General features: G+C 37.4%; 2 protein-coding genes and 1 pseudogene across 2 annotated transcripts; all 3 read right to left on the bottom strand.

Annotated features, from left to right (window-relative positions):
• Positions 1 to 881: 881 nt before the first annotated feature.
• On the bottom strand, positions 882 to 4,672 carry nhp2 (NHP2 ribonucleoprotein homolog (yeast)). The gene is made up of 4 exons (XM_042431843.1): positions 4,361 to 4,672; positions 3,316 to 3,385; positions 3,117 to 3,222; positions 882 to 1,550 (listed from the first exon to the last, which is right to left on the bottom strand). Exons 1-4 carry the CDS (start codon positions 4,524 to 4,526, stop codon positions 1,425 to 1,427), a joined length of 468 nt encoding a protein of 155 aa, XP_042287777.1. The 5' UTR covers positions 4,527 to 4,672; the 3' UTR covers positions 882 to 1,424.
• A 1,288-nt stretch (positions 4,673 to 5,960) lies between these two features.
• Positions 5,961 to 9,721, bottom strand: LOC121910590 (cornifelin homolog B-like). The gene is made up of 4 exons (XM_042431844.1): positions 9,695 to 9,721; positions 9,083 to 9,183; positions 6,375 to 6,529; positions 5,961 to 6,238 (listed from the first exon to the last, which is right to left on the bottom strand). Exons 2-4 carry the CDS (start codon positions 9,180 to 9,182, stop codon positions 6,116 to 6,118), a joined length of 378 nt encoding a protein of 125 aa, XP_042287778.1. The 5' UTR covers position 9,183; positions 9,695 to 9,721; the 3' UTR covers positions 5,961 to 6,115.
• A 5,377-nt stretch (positions 9,722 to 15,098) lies between these two features.
• The window catches only part of LOC121910573, a 32,980-nt pseudogene continuing 25,713 nt past the window's right edge, over positions 15,099 to 22,365 (bottom strand).

Raw genomic sequence — 22,365 nt, 5'->3', positions numbered from 1 at the left:
AAACTGACAGCACATTTACTGAAGTATAATTCTAAGTTAAGTATTTCTGTTTTTATGTCACTTTATACTTTTACTCCTCGTTTCTTAAACAGCTGGAGTTACTTTGCAGGTTGTGACTTTATTCATAGAATCTAATTAAAAGATGAAACTATACAATCACAAGTCTGGACTTTATTATTCAGGGCTTTTTTCTTTAATTTTAGTGGCTTATTTTCTACATTGTAGAACAAAACTGACGACATCAAAAGTAAAATATAACACATAGAATCATCAGAGTCACCAGCAAAGCAGGTAAAGTATTTTTGTATTTCCTGTTTTTGGATATATATTTATATTTATGATCTTTTTGGGATTCAAATGAGATGATTTGAGTTTTTACTACATGATTCTTTGTGTCATTTCATAGTTCTGATGTCTTAAGGTTTGACTGGTGCCGTTTTATATTTGTGAGCTGAGACACAGAAGAGAAATATTGATCTTGTTTTATGCAGATTTTGTTTCACAGCTGAAAAAAAAACAACACATCAGACAAAAGTTGAGTCACATTTCTTTTAATTAAAAAAAGAATCTGAATCACAAAAATTCTCATTTTCAACAAATTATAACAAATATTTATAAGAAACGAGCTGATACTCAGCTGCTTTTATATCTATAATAAAAAAAAGACATTTAAAACAGCAGAAACACCAAAAACCCTTCAAGAACAAAAAACAAAACACATGATCGATTAATGGTTTGGTGTTAAAGAGGAAAAAAAATAGATGCTCAAAAAAAATGTCAAAGCAGGAAAATATTTAGAAAACACTTAATTTTACACGTCTGTTATTTATTGATCATTTCCTGAAAGTTTCTTGGAGGAAATTGAAAAAAATCAGAACTAATTAAAGTTAAACTGTTTTATTTAGTTTGATTAGTTGTTCACTTTATTTAAACTGAAGCAAATATTTATCATAATTTTTTTACTGGAAATTTTAATCTTCATAAACGTTGAACTGTGTTTGTCTGCATGTTCACTAATCGTCATAATGATAATAATAATTGATTGTATTTTTCCTTCAATCAGCACTGAAATAAACGATTCTTTCCAGGAAACTTCCAGATGAATCATTTACAGACCTGTAAAAGAAAGTTTCACCTCATTTTAAACTTTATTTTTCTCCACATTTCCAGCGTTTCCCGCCTCATGTCAGTAGGTTTCAGTTTAAAGTGAAGAGAAACTCTGTTCTCTTCTCTGATTGGCTGGTCCGGCGGCGCCTCACAGACCAAACTGTTAATTCACTTTCACGCTTTTACTGAAACACCATCAGAATATTTGATCCGACTAAACAAACTCAGGACAGTTCAGGGTCGAGCTCTGAGGAAAAAAAACGCCGGACTGTTCCTTTGTGATGTTTAACAGAGCTGCTCTGTGATTGGCTGAGGCCTCACAGGGGTTTGGGCAGGCTGGACACCTCCTCCACACACTCGTCGTAGGCCTCCTGGTAGTCCTCGTGAGGTTTGATCAGGATCACGCAGGTCGGCCTCTTGGAGCCGGCAGACGAACCCAGATCCTGAACAGAGACATGGAAAAAGGTTCATAATGTGACCCTGAGCTCAGGGAAGCCTCTGATTGGCTCAGAGGTTGGACATGTAACATGTAAACAGATCAGCAGCCGTCACGTGTAAAGACGACACCAGATCAGTCCGTCGAGAATTAACGTCCAATTGATCTTAATCAGAAACTCACAAACATGTTCAGACCTTCCTGACAAACTTCATGTTTTAGGTTTCTAGAGGATCAACAGTGATGTCATGATGTCTGTCTGTACAACAGCGCTAACGGACGAGCTAACAGACATGCTAACAGACACGCTAACAGACGTACTAACAGACATGCTAACAGGTGTGCTAACAGACACGCTAACAGACGTGCTAACAGACGTGCTAACAGACACGCTAACAGACATGCTAACAGACACGCTAACAGGTGTGCTAACAGACACGCTAACAGACGTGCTAACAGACGTGCTAACAGACACGCTAACAGACGTGCTAACAGACACGCTAACAGACGTGCTAACAGACACGCTACCAGACATGCTAACAGGTGTGCTAACAGACGTGCTAACAGGTGTGCTAACAGACGTGCTAACAGGTGTGCTAACAGACGTGCTAACAGACGTGCTAACAGACACGCTACCAGACACGCTAACAGACACGCTAACAGACGTGCTAACAGGTGTGCTATCAGACGTGCTAACAGACGTGCTAACAGACACGCTACCAGACGTGCTAACAGGTGTGCTAACAGACGTGCTAACAGGTGTGCTAACAGACGTGCTAACAGACGTGCTAACAGGTGTGCTATCAGAATTGTTAACAGACGTGCTAACAGGTGTGCTATCAGACGTGCTAACAGGTGTGCTAACAGACGTGCCAACAGACGTGCTAACAGGTGTGCTATCAGAATTGTTAACAGAATTGTTAACAGATGTGCTAACAGGTGTGCTATCAGACGTGCTAACAGGTGTGCTATCAGAATTGTTAACAGAATTGTTAACAGATGTGCTAACAGGTGTGCTATCAGACGTGCTAACAGGTGTGCTAACAGACGTGCCAACAGACGTGCTAACAGGTGTGCTAACGGACGAGTTAACAGACATGCTAACAGATGTACTAACAGACGTGCTAACAGGTGTGCTAACAAACGTGCTAACAGTTCATTCAACGTGACTTTTCATGGTGACAATTTGCCAAAAAGCAAACAAATATCAGACAAACAGAAGTGACAACTCTGTTAATATTAATATTAGCGAACATGGTTCTTATATCTTTGAAGCAGTGACATTCTCCTCCATTCATTCATACACACATATTAACTCTGTGGTGAAAACCTGCAGACATGCAAACAAACAACTCAAACTATTTCTACTGTTTCATAAATACATCCTGAGAACATTTGATGTTCACTTCACGTGCAAACTGACGGTATTTCTGAGCAGCTGAACTCAGTCGGCCATGTTGTTATTTCCAGGATAAGACGTGGTGCTTCTGCTTCAAGACTTTATAAAAACTGTTTCCCAGCTTTTATTTATTGTATTGATGACAGGTAAGATGTCAGCGGGTCTCAGACTCACCACTTTAGAGGGGATGTAGGCGTACGGCAGGTTTCTGTCCTCACACATGACCGGCAGGTGGCAGTAAACGTCGATGGGCAGCGTGTCGCCGGCCAACACCACGATACTGCAGAGACACACGGTTGTTTACATCAGTGACGTACGGGCATAAAGTGACAGAACGGTCCTTTAAAGTGAAGCTCAAACATGGCCGACTCACCCTTTCTCTCCTTTGTTGATGAACTTCTGAACTTCTTTCACTCCTCTGCGGATGTTCTTCACTTTAGAGGCTGAAGTGACAGAAACATACAGATCCAGACTTCAGTCTAATATCAATCTAATATCACAGCTTCTCATCTTTAAAGCTTTAACTATGATCGACAAAACATAAAGACTGTTGCATGATTTCTGTTGACATTTCTATGATCGCTGTAACATCTGCTGATACATCAGAGTGTGTTTAAACCTGAGCAAACTGAATTAAAAGTGAGCAGGAATCATATATTATTTATATATAAAGCTGAAGACTCATTAAACGTGATGAAGGATCATTACAGCTGCGAGCACGAGGCTGATCAACCATCATCCATTCATCCAAACTGTGACTCCATGAAAAAGGCACAAAAACAGCCAAAAATCTCCAAACTGTGTGTATTTCCATTGACAGAATATCCGCCGGATCAATCAGCAGAGTCTATAGATTCTAACAACATCTCATGTCTCGACTTACAGAGTGTTTAACATCTGCGGATATGCAAGAAAGTCTTAAATCTCCCGTTTTTTTTTTTTTTAAAAAGGGAGTTTTGTGTTTTCGCCATAAAAACATCAGAAACACAGCAACAAAACTGGACTCAATCCTAACATGAATCAAACATCTTTTTGTTTTTATAAGTATTAAAAACGAACTAATGAAACATATTTCAGGATATTTCTTCTATATTTCTATCAGTTGGCAGCACGAGGCTCAAACTTGATCCATTCAAACGATTTCTTACAAAATTACTAAATATTTCCAAACAGCAGACATCTCAATAACAAGATATAAGCCGAATTAATTATATTATCATTAAGATTAGTAAAAGATCTCAATTAATTACCTAGAAGTCTCGTAACATCTGCTGACATGTAAGAGAGTTTAACTTTGTTTTTTTTAACCGAGTTTGGCATTTTCTCCATAAAAAACACAATAAACTGAAGTAAACCGGCTCATATCGGCGCTGTTTAGCAGCTAACGTTTGATTTTATGTGTTTACGGTTTATTTTACCCTTTTTGACGCATTTGTAGAGTTTCTTGCTGAGTTTTTTGGAGGCCAGCGGCTGAGCGATGGGGTTCATGAAGGCGATCAGCTCCTGGTAAGACTTCTCGCTGCCGCCGGCTGCTGCTGCTTCCTCCCCGTCAGCAGACACCTTCTCCTTCTTCGTCTTCGTCATTTCTGATCGAACCTAATAATAATCAATACTCGGTAAGTTGTTGTCTGATATAATATTCACGTTACCCCGGTCACAACATGCACAGATACCGCACGTGTTCGAGCTTCTTCTTCTTCTTCTTCTTCTTCTCCTTGTTTTCCTCTGACCGGAAACTGAACAGCGCCGCTGGCGGCCCGGAGGGTAAAAACAGCTTAAATATATATAATAAAGAAGATATATAACAGTAAATATCCTTATTTAAGCAGGTAAAAGTCTCACTGAGATTAAAATCTCTTTACCGAGAGAGGGAGCAGCATCAAAACTGTAACAACAGTAAACACAAACAATACAAACACAAACACAACTATTCAGTTAATATGTTAAACAAGGTGAAAATACAGTTGTGATGCATAAACAGGAAGTAAAGTAGTCCTCCCTTTATCTCCTGATTTTATATCACTCTATTTATTTTATTTCTAATACCCTCATATACATGATTTATATTCTTATTACTGTTATTTTTTGTGTGTATTGTCCGTTACAACATAGAAAATACACACACACAGACTAAATTTGCAGTATTATAAAAAAAAAAAAGTGAAAAAACAACAGAAGTTGATGTAACACAAACCACAAAATGGTATGAAAATGAATAAAACAGATCATATGAAAGCAAAATTAAATAAATAAATAACAACAATATATACTACAATAAAAAAACATTGCATCCGTTCAAGAGTCTCAGCAGCGTTTTTGTCAATGAAAATAATGACAACCTCCATATAGTGTTGATATCTTTGACAAAAACAGGAAATGAAGGTTAAACTTTGATAAGATTGGATCTATTAATGTCATATTTCGTCCACACTTAAATCAAAAACCGGTGAAAAGTCTCCAGTGTTCAGTTCAGAGTTTGTTCCTGGCAGCAGAATTCATGTTTCAAAGGTAAAGAACGAACTCTGAACCTTGACTTTTAACCCAACGTAGACGAGAAATCCTTGAAAACGTTGATAAATTCAGATATTTGAACATCTTCATTTATAAACAGGGCAACTCCACGTGCTGAGGAAGATCATGTGATATAACCGAGAGCTCCAGAACTTCAAGGTGAGATTATATAGAAATGTAAACCAATGACAACTTTTGCTCACTTTTTCTTGTTTTTCTCTACTTTATTCGTTTCTTCATTTTTTTTTCTTCATTAAAAATATTCTGAGTAAATAAGATGTTTTTTGTGAGTATTTTATTGTGTATAAAGATAATTAAAATATGTAACTAGTGTAGAAAAAATAACTGCAGTGATGTCTGGAGTCAAATCAAAAAGTTTAAAAACAAATATTTGATAAATATGACAGAAAACAGAGAAATTACAACATGTATGATAAAAGACATTCAGTAAACATGTTTACTCATTCAAGATAAACAACCTGTTAATTAACACACTTCACTTCTGATTATTGGTATTGATTATTGATTAGTTACAGAGAAGAATCTGACGTTCAGCCTTTTAAAGGTGCAGTGTGTAGAATTTTTTGCAACCTGAATCCTAAACACTGGTCCTTTAAGTCGTGAGTCTGTTTGGGAGCAGTGATGTCACAGCGATGATGTCATCAGCTATGGATGATGTCACCCAGCACAGCGGGGAGCTTCCTCTTCTTCATCTCTCTGGACATCTGACACCAGACGCAGGACAGGCAGAAGGTGGAGCACACACAGTCGTTACACAAGCTGCCCTGCAGACACCACACAGACCATTTCGTCAACAACAACAACAACAACAACAACAACAACAACAACAACAACAACAAAGACAGAGATGAACATGTTTCCACACATTCTGACAGTAAAGATGAAGACTTGTGTCCTCACCTGGATGCCGTAGCGATGGCGTACGGAGACCCTCATGGACATGGTGATGGGCGGGATGTAGCCGAAGACGTCCAGCATGGGGAGACAGAGACTCTCACCCAACTCTCTGCTGGTTTTGCAGGCGAAGCAGGGAAAACACCAGAATGCGAAACAGCCTGCAACAGAACAACAAACAACATCAGGAAGAACACACAAGATACACAAACAACAACACAGAAAACATCTTATGATCATTTTATTGACCTACAATAGACTATAAGTCAGTTAAAGTCAGAGAGTGACCATTCTGCAAAATGAGCACATTTACTTTTTGTATTTGTGTATATATTTGACATCATGGAAACAAGTATTTTTACTGAAGTGAAATATCTGCGAGCTTCAGGCCGAGCAGAACTTCATTTAACATTTTCCATTTAATCTTCAATTTCATTTTCTATTTTCAGACTTTCAGTTATGAAATCCATCTCACATGTTCGTCTTTAACAGTTTGTTTCTGATCGGTTCCCTACAGGGATCAATACTGAGTCCACATGTTCAAACTCTTCAACAGCAACAATTCTGGATCAAACTGTGACACATTTACATAGTTTTCACACAGAAAGCGTTCAGTGACTACAGCCTTCAAATGTCCTCAATACTCTTCTCACTCAAACACAAACAAGCAACAAAACATTTGACATGTTTACATCCTCAGTTTATGTTCAAACACTAACATGTATTCATACTGAAATACATCTATATTCAACCAAAAAACAAGACGAAAGCTTCCTGCTGCATTTCTATGACTCGTTCCTGTAGATACACTGTAGTACGTTCTATAGAGAGCTACACATCTGACTGTATTTACACAATATATACATTTATACACTATCAACCATTAAACTACATAAACACAATATACACATTTATACACTATCAACTATTAAAACTACATAAACACAATATACACATTTATACACTATCAACCATTAAACTACATATAAACACAATATACACATTTATACACTATCAGCCATTAAACTACATATAAACACAATATACACATTTATACACTATCAACTATTAAACTACATATAAACACAATATACACATTTATGCACTATCAACCATTAAACTACATAAACACAATATACACATTTATACACTATCAACCATTAAACTACATAAACACAATATACACATTTATACACTATCAACCATTAAACTACATATAAACACAATATACACATTTATACACTATCAACCATTAAACTACATAAACACAATATACACATTTATACACTATCAACCATTAAACTACATATAAACACAATATACACATTTATACACTATCAACTATTAAACTACATAAACACAATATACACATTTATACACTATCAACCATTAAACTACATATAAACACAATATACACATTTATACACTATCAACCATTAAACTACATAAACACAATATACACATTTATACACTATCAACCATTAAACTACATATAAACACAATATACACATTTATACACTATCAACTATTAAACTACATAAACACAATATACACATTTATACACTATCAACCATTAAACTACATATAAACACAATATACACATTTATACACTATCAGCCATTAAACTACATATAAACACAATATACACATTTATACACTATCAACTATTAAACTACATATAAACACAATATACACATTTATGCACTATCAACCATTAAACTACATAAACACAATATACACATTTATACACTATCAACCATTAAACTACATAAACACAATATACACATTTATGCACTATCAACCATTAAACTACATATAAACACAATATACACATTTATGCACTATCAACCATTAAACTACATCAACACAATATACACATTTATACACTATCAACCATTAAACTACATAAACACAATATACACATTTATATACTATCAACCATTAAACTACATATAAACACAATATACAAATTTATACACTATCAACCATTAAACTACATAAACACAATATACACATTTATACACTATCAACCATTAAACTACATATAAACACAATATACACATTTATACACTATCAACCATTAAACTACATAAACACAATATACACATTTATACACTATCAACCATTAAACTACATATAAACACAATATACACATTTATACACTATCAACTATTAAACTACATATAAACACAATATACACATTTATACACTATCAACCATTAAACTACATATAAACACAATATACACATTTATACACTATCAACTATTAAACTACATATAAACACAATATACACATTTATACACTATCAACCATTAAACTACATATAAACACAATATACACATTTATACACTATCAACCATTAAACTACATATAAACACAATATACACATTTATACACTATCAACCATTAAACTACATATAAACACAATATACACATTTATACACTATCAACCATTAAACTACATAAACACAATATACACATTTATACACTATCAACCATTAAACTACATATAAACACAATATACACATTTATACACTATCAACCATTAAACTACATAAACACAATATATCTGTGTATTGGTAAAGTTCATCATGTGGACTCAGTGTTGAACTGTTCAGGGAACCAATCAGAAACAAACTGTAACTTGTGTCCTGATATTTTGTGCTCCAGTAAAAAGACTCCCTGACTGTTGACAGTAAACTGCTCAGCGTACAGTCTCTCATGTCGTGGCAGCAGTCACAGATCCCTGAGGCCCACTCAGCTGCGTCAGAGGAAACCAGAGCCTGAGGCTGCCGCAACACCGGCCGGCTCATCCTGACACACAGAAACACACAAAGTATCTGCGGCTCAAACACACACATCAAATATACTCTGTACATCTGCATCATTAACTGACCCCAGAACAGCACTTACACCTCATTTATTCACTTTAATCACTTAGTTAATTGTATTCATGTTTCTTAACCTCATGGATTTTATTTGTCCTTTTTTTAAAAATCTATTTTATATTTTACTCTATTATATTATTATTTCCTGTATTTTAATTACATTTTCATTATATTTATTTCTCATGTGCATTAGTCTCAACTCAATAACTTAAAGAAACAAATATAAACCTCACTGGACATTTTCAGTTACCTTTTACACAACAATCCAATTATAATCATACAGCACACTGAGCAAAACAAATACACAATAAATAACAATATGAAACATAGAACATGTGAAGCTGTTCAGCTCATGTTTGACCTTCAGGTTGAATCTGAACTGAATCTACACTCATCTTTACTTTAAAGATAAAAACAAGAGAAAGATCAAATCTTACCTGTGTTTGTCTGACTGAGAAACTGATTCAGCTGCTCTGATTGGACGAGGACGTCTCTCAGTGAGACGAAAGGTTTCTGATGAACCCGCCCGACCCGTCTGACCAGATGTTTTTACTTTTTTATGGTTTTGTAGGAGAGAACGAGACGTGACGTCACACAGACTGAACATCACAGACACTTATTCTAAAATGTGATTACAGATAGGAGTGTGGTTCCATTAAATGTTAAAACAGCTTGCCGTAGAGGTTCACATAGTTTTTTAGCTTTGAATCTACTGACATTTACACATTTTATTCAGACATCATCATCATTTACAAATACACATTCACAAACATCTTCATGGATGTACAAAGAGCCAAAAGGCTTTGAATGATTTCTGAACATCATTTCACAAATTCCTGATCAGTGCAGAATGGTGTTGTAGTTTGTCACTCTGACCACCAGAGGGCGCTAATATTCATCATCATCGTATCTCTGTCAGTATGAACCAAAGGAATAAACAGTGACACCTGCTGGCTTTAATCACACATGACAGCTGAGTGCTGATGATGCACAACTTATTTAGAAACAGTCAATGAACAACAGCTGTCAGACTGAATGTGAGCTAAACACATTAAACTGACACTTTAAACAGTCCTGAAACTGTCAAATACCTTCAATCTACTATATGAAATTAGATATGAATTAACATGCACACACACAAAAATAAATGGAGAAAACTAACTTCAGCTACTGATCATCATGAACTTTATTCTCTACACAGGAACTAAATAAACACTCCAGAGAAAAACTAGTTTATATAATGTGACATTATATTGATATAGTATAAAGATACTGAATGAAGGTTTGGCAGCAACATAAACTTTAGTTTCTATTGCTGCAGCTCTTAGCTTGGTTAAAATACTGAATATCATCAATGAAAAGATGTTTTCAACAGTTTGTCTGTGATATAGTTTAGAAAGATTCCACAGAATATTATTTAATGACTTTTATTAGCTGTTAATCACTAACCATACCACCTGTGAAACAAAGTCTCCCTCACTACCAGCATGATACTGGTTATTAAAACATGCACCAGTTTAAAGGTGACTGAATGGGGCGACCCTTCATACTGACACTAAACTTCTCTGACAATGAATAAAATGTTTTACACAAACAAACTCAAGACTGTTTGAAACCGTTTGAGTTCATTTGATGTCAAACTGTCAGAACATAATCACATGACTGTGTTTAAGTGCAGTTAATGACGTGTTGAAAGCTGATAAAATGTGTATCTGTCAGGTTGGTGAGCTGTTGTTGACTTGCTAGCTAGTGACAGTGTTCCTAATATAACTGCAGCACATTTTACTGTTTGATGAACAATAAATTCACTGCAGAACATCTATTAAAACATGGTTTACTTTTACTGCTCAACATTAAACACAACTAAACAGCATATCATTAATAATCTATTTCATTCATTTATGAAAAGCAGTAGCATCATACATTGAGCCTTTAACACTCAGTGTCAGCTGTGTATTTATTTGAGTCTCATTTATTATTATTGATGCACATATTACATGTTATATGCAGGTAATTTTTCAGAGTAACAACAGACAGTGAAAGGTTGACTGTTGGAATTAGTGTTAAAATAGTGCAGATGTGGAACAATGTGTGGCACAGGGGTAACATTCATTAAGACCTGCATTATTGTCTCTGATGCTGTGAAATACACGCAGTGATGGAGGAAACTCAACTGCAGTCTTGTTTATTGTATCTCATCTTTTTCTGATTTATAATATTATTGGATTTGTTTAATATTGATTTCACATTTTTCCTCCATTAAAGCTCCAAAGGCAAACTGCTGTCTTCAACCTTTACTGGAAGTGTGTTGTGTAACTAAACACTTAGTGAGGACAGAAGAACAGTTAAAAGAAAGAGAACAGCAGCTTCTCTCACACACTTGGCTTCCTGGAAATCACAGACCACCTCTGAAGTGACTGATCAGATCATAAATAGTCCAAAAGTTCCAGTCGAAAAAACTTTATAACGTTAAAGGTGAGTCAGCAGGTTGTATAATACAGGTGTGTCTGCGTGTCCTTACACAACCGTTAAACCTGATCATTATATCAGGTTAATGATTAACAGATATTCACATTAACTGGTGGAAACTACTAGTCTGATTCTTGATTAAATGTAAACTCAACAATACAACAAGATTTCCACTGAGAAATGATGGAAAAATGCAGGATGAATGCAGTAATATTTAGTAAAGGCTCAGCACAGGAAGCTGCTGACACTGCAGACACTCATTTGATCTGATTGATCCTAATTAACACGACCAGCAGTAGCAGACAACAAAACAATTATAATATAATTATAATTAATTACAATAGTCCAAGTGTTGCTGGCCTGTTTAACAACTGTACTGGATTGTCTTATATTGTCCAGGTGTTTGTAATAAGTTTCTCTCCTCTATATATGAAAATGAGGTCGACTAAATATCGGAAACATCTTTCAAAGTAATTAAGTCCAAAACAACAACCACAGAACCAATGAACCTCAACAAAACTTAACACTTATTGCATCACTGTTGTATTTCATTGTATTATTCAGGTGTTTCTATTTTTCTGGTCACTGAGTGTGTAAACAGGTTGAATTTTGACAATTGAAGCTTTTCCAGAGTTTCCTCTGATGTTTCTGTTGTCTAAACAGCATCTTGTTAGCAAAGCTAATTAGAGTCAAAGAGGATTAACGAGGTTTCAAACCTTCCACCAGTATTCAACAAAGCAACATGATAAATCACTACTAGCACCATCTCTACTGGTGTCACATCATTTTAACCCCCGCTGACACAAACATGATGAAACCTGTTGCTTACGTTACCTTTAGATGCTGATAATCGGAAGGAAGATTTCAAATGTCAGTTGATTCACAAACAGTCTCAACTCTGAATTCAACTTTAACCAGAAGTGACTTTAAAGAAATATGATCCCAGCACAGCGCTGACCTTTGGAATAAAGAACCTGGAACAGCTAAAGTCAAACATTGACAGACTGTATAAATCCTCATCAGATTGATTTAGTCTTTATTGTCCATTTGTTCTCACAGCCTGGAGGAGGCGCAGCTGAGGCTGTTTATGCAGATTCGGCAGCGCAGTGCAATTTTAAAACACAATTTACAGTGTGTCTTTTGACATCAACAGATCTTCTTTAAGGGGTTTAGTCTGAACTCGAGAGTTCAATAAAGAAAAGCAAAGAAGGGAAAAAATCTACTTTAGTCCATTGAAAGTTGATCTAATCTGAATCTGATAAACTGAGTGTGAAATGTCCTAAAACAGCCACCGTACAATCAGATTAATAATAAGCGTAGACATGTGGGAGCAATGAGAGACTGAAGAAGAACAAAAGTACCTTCAATATAACAAACAAACAAACATGTTAACATGTCATCTTATTACAATATTACAATGCAGAGAAAACAGTTTTCTTTGTTCTCAATGATTTCACATCTAATTTAAACTCATTTATAAATGCTGTAAAACCTTCAACACTCTCACCTGTACATATAAATATCTGTTGAAGCAAAGTTATGTTTATGTTTATGATATGATTTATTTATTTATTCATGGATTATAGACACAAAACAGAAAGTGATAACATGTCACAGTGAAAACACGCATTTCCAACATGGTCCCAAGATGTTAAAAGACAAAGAAAAATAAAGAAACACATTCAACATAAAAACTAATCAATACAATCCTGAAATACAAAAACACAACACCACAGTTTAAGAAATGAAAAATAATAAAAGTTAAATTCATTTGATTTCCGTGAAAGCTGCAATCAGCTGCTGTTGTTCTACTATCAGTCCACTAGATGGCCTCGTGATGCACATGTGGAGGAATTTACAACTGTGTTTCATGTCAATTACAAGTCAATTTAACTCTGAGTGGCAGCCAAAGGTGACTAATAATTTATATAGAACAGAACAGACTGAAGATGCTGAAAAATTATTCTTTGTGCAAATATATTCCAAATCTTTACATTTGATTCTTTTCATGTAAAAACAGTCTTCAGTGTTTTCTGCTGTTTTTTCTTCTTGTAAGGATGGAAAACATTTATCAGACTGGAGGTCTGAGACTGACCCATGGAGAACCTTCCTGAAGCCAACATGCACCAATGAATGTTAAAAATAAAGAGTCTTGATGTGAAAGAGAGCTGAGGATAATTAGACCTGATTCAGACTGTGTTGGACCTGAACAGACCCAAACAGAGAGAGAACATCCACCCTGACAGCAGCATGATGCTCCATTAATTCACTGAGCAATGTTTGAGATCTTTGTCAGTAAATATCACAGAGCAGAACAAGCTGCACACTCAGATGTCTGTGATCCGCTCAACACATTTCTCAACAGATCTTACTCTTCTTTTACACATTTTAAACTGAATATATTGTGACTGTCTCTCTCAGGAGCAAACACCTGTCCATGCATCCAACTGGATTCTTCTTTTGGATTGTTTCCATGGTTACGTATTCATTTTGCTCCATTGTTTGTTTGTAAGACATTATTTTGGTGTATATATTCAGGGCTGTAGCCAGGATTTTAGAAATACCCACAATACAACAACATAAATAATATGTATCATTATTTAGATTTTATTCATGTAATTATACAATTATATACTATATTTAGTACATTTTATTAAACATGAAGGACTAAATGTTTCAAAATGTAAAGTAATTCAATAGAAACATAGTAGATAGAAATAAGACAAAACTGAATAATAAGGAGGAAAAATTGCAGTGTGGTGAAAGATATGATATGAATGAAGAGTCCCAAACTGAAGTGAATAAAACCTCCTGAGAGGTCTGAGACCAGCTGAGAAAATGAGCAGCTGTAACTTATATGTGTGGGAACTTGAGTGCTGAGGTTCACATAGTTTTTAGCTTTGAATCTACTGACATTTACACATTTTATTCAGACATCATCATCATTTACAAAAACACATTCACAAACATCTTCATGGATGTACAAAGAGCCAAAAGCCTTTGAATGATTTCTGAACATCATTTCACAAACTCCTGATCAGTGCAGGATGGTGTTGTAGTTTGTCACTCTGACCACCAGAGGGCGCTAATATTCATCAGCATTTATCATCGTATCTCTGTCAGTATGAACCAAAGGAATAAACAGTGACACCTGCTGGCTTTAATCACACATGACAGCTGAGTGCTGATGATGCACAACTTATTTAGAAACAGTCAACGAACAACAGCTGTCAGACTGAATGTGAGCTAAACACATTAAACTGACACTTTAAACAGTCCTGAAACTGTCAAATACCTTCAATCTACTATATGAAATTAGATATGAATTAACATGCACACACACAAAAATAAATGGAGAAAACTAACATCAGCTACTGATCATCATGAACTTTATTCTCTACACAGGAACTAAATAAACACTCCAGAGAAAAACTAAATACTTCCTGTATGTCAGAAACACACAACAGCTCCTGGACTTCTCATCTCTAATGCTGTGTTCACATCATATGGGATGGATGGTAGAGGCGGGAAAGATTCCCATGTTTACAACTCGCCAGCGTTCATGTCACACAACAAATCAAGACGGCTGCATGATTACAAAGTTGGTGGAATGAGGCTCAAAAATACTGTTATTGACAATAATCCACCATATCCAGTAAATATCAGAGCTTTCAGCTTTTCCACTTCATAATTACCACTTGAATGTTGACCTGAATTTTATTTACAAGTCAGAATCTCATAATTAGCATCATTCCAATATGATATGAATGCAGCATAAAAGCAGCCACACTCCAGCTGCTGAGCCTCAGCCTTCACCATTAGAGGTGTTCATTTAACCAGCCAATAGGAGGCCTGTTGTTTTGACCATCATTTGTCATGTGATCTCTAAATAAGTGAAGGAATCAGGTAACACAGTTACTATGAAACTACTAGAAGAACTACAACTAAACATTGTGAAGATCCCATTCCCATTATCCCATTACAGTTCAAGCCTTTCTAATACACTAACAACAGAAAACAACAACTGGACTCAGTTTATCATTTGATTCATTTTACAAACAAACTGTCAATCATGTGGAAACCATGTTTACATTTACAAGCAGTGAGAGATCATGTTGGTACTAAATACCATCAGCTGTGTGTGATCCTGTACAGACTGAACTATCTGGTCAGCAGTGAGAAAGTTTATCTAACAGGAGGAGACTCTTCCTCCTCCAGATCACACAGAGACACTGAGGAACCAGGCCAGAACCCAAACCTAAACCCAGCATACAGAGGCTGAGTGAATGTGGTGTTGAAGGTGTGGAGGTGGATCAGTGTGTCAGAGGAGACTCTGTAGAAGGACAGAGTGCCAGCAGGACAGTCCACATACACTGCTACTCTGTTAGAGACAGAGGAGGAGGAGGAGGAGATGGATGTTAGTATCTTATTGTGACAGGCAGAGTAACGACCACCATCAGAGCAGTTCAGACTCCAGGACTGATCATTCTCTCCAAACCAACACTCAATACTGTTTCCTTTCCTGCTGATTCGTCTGTAACTCACTGATATATTAACTCTTCCTCTCCACTCGACCTCCCAGTAACAGCGACCAGTCAGATCATTTCTACACATAAGCTGAGACCAGTAATCAAATCTGTCTGGATGATCAGGATATGACTGATCCTCCTCCACATGTGTCACCTTCCTGTTGTTGTCAGACAGTTTGAGTTTTCTGTTTACTGTGTTTGGATCCAGTGTGAGTCGACAGAAATCTGATGGAGAGAACGAGACACAATACAGCTGCAGTTATTGATCTATCATCTGTTTGATGATGACATCATCTTCATCCTCAGTAGGATGTGAATGAGCTTTGTTTTGATGAATGAAATGAAAAACACACTTACACTTCCTCAGACCTGGTGTCAAGCATCGGACTCCAGCAGGCTGCAGCCTGAAAGGAGGAGGGGGGTCAGAGCAGCACGTTCTCTTTCAGCATGCAAACATGGACATGACATCACTCTAGAAAAAGCAGCTCTGATCCTCATCACACTGAGCTGCTTTGCTGTTTCTAGGCAACAGAACCGTCCATCACATCACGTCACACGACGACTATCGACAGCAGCTACATTCAGCCAATCAGAAACAGGCGTCTCAAAGTCAAATCATGTCAACAATGAGACTTTTTCTTGTCAGACTCAGCAGTTTGTATTGTGAACAGATGACAGGACTGTTTAAACTGATTCACACTAACATGAAAATGATAAACCGCCTGTTTCTGTTTGTCTTTCCTCAACAATCTTTGGACGACTGACAAGTTATTTCCTCTCACACAGGTGGAACATTCCTGCATGATGGTTACAGCTGACAATCAGCTGCAGTCTCAAGAGTTTGAGCTGATTTACTGTCCACCTGTCTGTCCTCACCTGAGTGTCCACCTGTCTGTCCTCACCTGAGAGAGTCCACTTGTCTGTCCTCACCTGAGAGAGTCCACCTGTCTGTCCTCACCTGAGAGTGTCCACCTGTCTGTCCTCACCTGAGAGTGTCCACCTGTCTGTCCTCACCTGAGAGTGTCCACCTGTCTGTCTGTACCTGAGAGTGTCCACCTGTCTGTCCTCACCTGAGAGTGTCCACCTGTCTGTCCTCACCTGAGAGTGTCCACCTGTCTGTCCTCACCTGAGAGCGTCCACTTGTCTGTCCTCACCTGAGAGAGTCCACCTGTCTGTCCTCACCTGAGAGTGTCCACCTGTCTGTCCTCACCTGAGAGTGTCCACCTGTCTGTCTCAGTCTCACAGTAATCAGTGAAATATTCACTAAATTTAATCTCTTCGTGTTCATTGACACCATTTTTCCTTTTTTTTGGTGACAGTCAGCAGGATTTTCAAACTAATGTATTTCAGGTGGAAGCAGGTTTCGTTCCTGCAGCAGGTTTTTTTCTGTCAGTTGGGACTCGGGAGCTCAGAGGCTGGATTGTTTTTTCTCATTTGTTCTTCATTTTTAAACTATAACCGCTACATCACTCAACATTTATTCAAGAGATTTGATCCTTGTTTTCATGTTTTTATTCTAATATTAGCAGTCTGGTGGGACTGGAGAGGATGTGCTGCGTATGAGTATTTTCCTCACTGTTGATTTTAATATCTTTAACATTTCTCAACATAAAACATGAAGGCGTCCTTGATAACTCAACAATATGAAAGGTTGTGACCAAGTTTTCTTGTCAGTTTTGGACGATAGCGGAAGCGGCTACATTAGCCTACCCATGATCCTCAGCGACCGTTACTATGGTGAAGACGCTAAAGCTGTGACATAAACTATATTCAGTATAACATTATACAGCAGGGCCGGACTGGGAAAATCATTCAGGCTGGGAAATATAGCTCCAGTCAGACCAGTTTATCAGCGGGGGGTCTGGGGGTCCCCACTAGGAAAACTTTACTTACAAAGACTTGATTTCCTGCATTCTGCTGAATTTTAGTGCATGTGAATAACAAACTAATGAGCCAACAGCTGCTTAGTACAATGTAGTGTTATGAAGCTGAAATAAAACCAAAGGTAAATATCATTAAGGAGGGAGACGACACTACTACTACTGTGGCACCAACGCTGCTCTCTACACCTTCAAAAAGAAACAAGCAAGAGCACAACACCCTCCTCAGTTTACTGATATACACTAACAGTTACCCATCAAAGGTTCAAATAGTCCTTTAACCAACACAAACATTAAATAACACACATCTTTAAGTTCCAACAAATGACAGCAGCCTGAATAGTGACAGAAGACGTTGTGTTGTCTCAATCATTTTAAATTATCAGCTCAAAGTATGAACTCACTCACTGAAACTTTCACCAAAAGACATGAATTTTATAATAATATTGACCACATTAACTAGACTACATATGCTAATTAGCTTTAACATTGACGAGACGATGATGACGCATCAGTAAGGCTTCATTTACGCCACAGCCAGGTAGTTAATGTAATTAATTAGTTAGTTCTGGCGTCAGCTCGGAGGATGCGTTCCACATGCGCAGTAGATCGCCGTCTACAGGAACACAACGTTATCACTGCGCGGACACAACAAATTGCAGGTACGCGGATGTCCACACTCAGCCCACGCTCTGATGACGAAATTTACGTCACATGGACCCCAGCGGACTCTTGCGAACTCGGCAACTATAATTTCAGCTTAACATTAGCTACGTTAGCTAGCTAGCACGTTGATTTACTTTTCTTTCTCTCTCTCTGCTCCACCCTTCCTCTTTATCCACCGTCCATCTTGCTGCTAAATCATTTAGCCACTAAATGCACTTAATGCCAAAAGAAACGTGTAACTGCCAACTACTCTCTCTGTTTCTCTGTTTCTCTGAAGCTAGCTGGCTGTGCTAGCTGGCTGTGCTAGCTGGCTGTGCTTCCTAACATGCTGTGGCTAACGCTCCGCTAGCCTCTCAGCTAACGTTAGCCTCGGCTCTCCATGTGGATCCAACCGGAGCACCGAGCCCCGGTTTGTTATTCAGGTTAAAGCGGGAAGAAGCAGCGGGTCTGTCGGGCAGCTGAGTGAAGTGCAGCCTGCGGAGGAAACACCGGGATCGTCAGGGTGAAACAGTCCGCGGAGGAGCTGCTATGTTCGGCTGCACAGATAGGAAACCCCTCGGCTGACAGGAGGTATCACTCTGTTTAAAAAAAAACCCTTATTTTTGGTTTATAACGGCGGTTGTCAACCAGCGTATTAGGTGCATTACCGCCACCTTCTGCTCCGGGGTGTGGACCAGAGATTAAATCCTACACATTAATCCTGTCTGTCTAATAAACTCAAAGAAAACTACTGCTGCACCCACTTGGCAGGTTCATTAAAGTTTGAACACTGAGCTCCTGAAGTCCAGTCTTCCTGAGTTCTTCCTTCATATATTGTCTTTATTGATCATATTTAGTACAATCTATGCTTGCATGCATAATAGTCTCCTCAGCCAGCTAGAAAATATATGTGCATATATCTTATATATGACGTACTTGATATATTCTCAATACCAAATACACCAAGTTGGGACTTGTGTACTTGCTAGTTCAGACTTGGCAAGTTGGACTCAGTAGTACAAACTTGTGAGGACGAGAGGACGCAGTAGATCATTCTGCAGCTGGAACAGCAGCAGCTCAGCTTCAACACACCTACCTGACTGTACTGTGACAAAATAATCTCAACTCAAAGCTCCACTAACACTTTTTATCTCACAAAACAAAAACCTCACTGACAGAGAGATGCAGTAAATGATGTTATTCAGTCTGTAATGTAGCTATAATAAAAATCTAAACTGTTATGTAGCTTAATAAAATAAATGAAATGAATCTGTTCATTTTAATCCATATAAATTTAGCACAAAAAGTAAGGAAATTTCTGTTTGGTAGATTATTTCTTTGTTGTAACAATACCTCCAAGGTCCAGGTCCAGGTCCAGGTCCAGGTCCAGGACCAGGTCCAGCAGAGTCTGGTCTGTGCTGCTTCTTTGTTCTTCAACACAACACACACAGAGCTCTGAGTGTGAATAATGATGGTGGAGTGATGTGAGTGGAGAACAGTGATGGACAGTTAGAGATCCTCATCTCACCTCTGAGCTTTGGTCTGGCTGTCATGTTCCCTTCGCCTTTTAGAGGGAGGGACTCCCTCCTCTCTGTCCTCACACTGATCCATAGCAGAGAAACACCTTCACACAAACACAACAACAAGCTCATTCATTACAACAAGCTGCACATCACACCAGCACTGCAGTTACAACGGCATCATTCTTGATTCAACCACCAGATGGCATCAAAGTAAGACATTATTCTTCATTTCCACTGAGGTTTAATGTTTCATGTTTTACTTTCAGAAGGTCCCAGTTCTCTGTTGGCTTTTCATTTACCACTATAGAGCACATTTAATGGAGATGAGCTGCTGGTGGAGTCAGCTGTGTGGCAGAAGAAATAAAAATACTCACCAGGTGTATTCAGATCCACATCCAGTCACAGAGTCTCTGTAGCTTCACCTGCAGAGGAAACACAGAGAGAGAAACTGCTACTAATAATATTTTCTGACTTTTATTACCTGTTAATCACTAACCAAACCACCTGTGAAACAAAGTCTCCCTCACTACCAGCATGATACTGGTTATTAAAACATGCACCAGTTTAAAGGTGACTGAATGGGGCGACCCTTCATACTGACACTAAACTTCTCTGACAATGAATAAAATGTTTTACACAAATAAACTCAAGACTGTTTGAAACCGTTTGAGTTCATTTGATGTCAAACTGTCAGAACATAATCACATGACTGTGTTTAAGTGCAGTTAGTGACGTGTTGAAAGCTGATAAAATGTGTATCTGTCAGGTTGGTGAGCTGTTGTTGACTTGCTGGCTAGTGACAGTGTTCCTAATATAACTGCAGCACATTTTACTGTTTGATGAACAATAAATTCACTGCAGAACATCTATTAAAACATAGTTTACTTTTACTGCTCAACATTAAACACAACTAAACAGCATATTATTAATAATCTATTTCATTCATTTATGAAAAGCAGCAGCATCATACATTGAGCCTTTAACACTCAGTGTCAGCTGTGTATTTATTTGAGTCTAATTTATTATTATTGATGCACATATTACATGTTATATGCAGGTAATTTTTCAGAGTAACAACAGACAGTGAAAGGTTGACTGTTGGAATTAGTGTTAAAATAGTGCAGACATGGAACAATGTGTGGCACAGGGGTAACATTCATTAAGACCTGCATTATTGTCTCTGATGCTGTGAAATACACGCAGTGATGGAGGAAACTCAACTACAGTCAAATACAACAGTTGTTGAAACAAGCTGATTGAAGGTCATTTGTTGGGTTTGTGATGTCACTATTCTTCAGCCAGCACATGGTCTCAGTCGGGTGTTGTGTGTTAGCAGCAACCCACGCTGACACAGTTCTATAGCAGCTAGTTTAACTGACATGCTAACATCCAGCATTTCATTCAAACTGAGCAGAGCAAACACTGACAGGCATCTTTTATTCTCCCTCTAAATGTTCTTGTTGCTGCATCATCTGTAGATTCTCTTTACATCATAGATGCTTTCCAAGCTAGCAGCATACGAGCTGTCTGAGGCTAATGAGCTGCTAATAAAACCCTCTGAGTCATTTTTTACTGTTGGGTTAACTGTTATGTATTTTGATCTTTATAATTTGAATCTTGTGTTATCTGTCTTCTATATTAACTACTGACAAACACCTTTGTTATCACTCTTGTTTATTGTATCTCATCTTTTCTGATTTATAATATTATTGGATTTGTTTAATTTTGATTTCACATTTTTCCTCCATTAAAGCTCCAAAGGCAAACTGCTGTCTTCAGCCTTTACTGGAAGTGTGTTGTGTAACTACACACTTAGTGAGGACAGAAGAACAGTTAAAAGAAAGAGAACAGCAGCTTCTCTCACACACTTGGCTTCCTGGAAGTCACAGACCACCTCTGACGTGGCTGATAAGATCATAAATAGTCCAAAAGTTCAAGTTGATAAAACTTTATAACGTTAAAGGTGAGTCAACAGGTTGTATGATACAGGTGTGTCTGCGTGTCCTTACATGACCGTTAAACCTGTTCATTATATCAGGTTAATGATTAACAGATATTCACA

Source organism: Thunnus maccoyii, chromosome 13 (genome assembly GCF_910596095.1).
Source record: "Thunnus maccoyii chromosome 13, fThuMac1.1, whole genome shotgun sequence".
In the NCBI taxonomy this organism is placed as follows: Eukaryota; Metazoa; Chordata; class Actinopteri; order Scombriformes; family Scombridae; genus Thunnus; species Thunnus maccoyii.
The sequence above is the reverse complement of the archived record's forward strand: the minus strand, read 5'-3'. Positions and strand labels throughout refer to the sequence as shown.

What these genes read in the sequence shown, in the direction of transcription:
- nhp2 (XM_042431843.1), bottom strand. Translation starts at nt 4,526, where the DNA reads ATGACGAAGACGAAGAAGGAGAAGGTGTCTGCTGACGGGGAGGAAGCA. An exon ending in CTACAAATGCGTCAAAAAGG is followed by an intron (nt 3,386 to 4,360) that starts GTAAAATAAACC and finishes CTGTCACTTCAG; the next exon opens with CCTCTAAAGTGAAGAACATC. An exon ending in CCTACATCCCCTCTAAAGTG is followed by an intron (nt 1,551 to 3,116) that starts GTGAGTCTGAGA and finishes GTCTCTGTTCAG; the next exon opens with GATCTGGGTTCGTCTGCCGG.
- LOC121910590 (XM_042431844.1), bottom strand. Translation starts at nt 9,182, where the DNA reads ATGAGCCGGCCGGTGTTGCGGCAGCCTCAGGCTCTGGTTTCCTCTGAC. An exon ending in CTGCCACGACATGAGAGACT is followed by an intron (nt 6,530 to 9,082) that starts GTACGCTGAGCA and finishes GTTCTGTTGCAG; the next exon opens with GCTGTTTCGCATTCTGGTGT. An exon ending in GCCATCGCTACGGCATCCAG is followed by an intron (nt 6,239 to 6,374) that starts GTGAGGACACAA and finishes TGGTGTCTGCAG; the next exon opens with GGCAGCTTGTGTAACGACTG.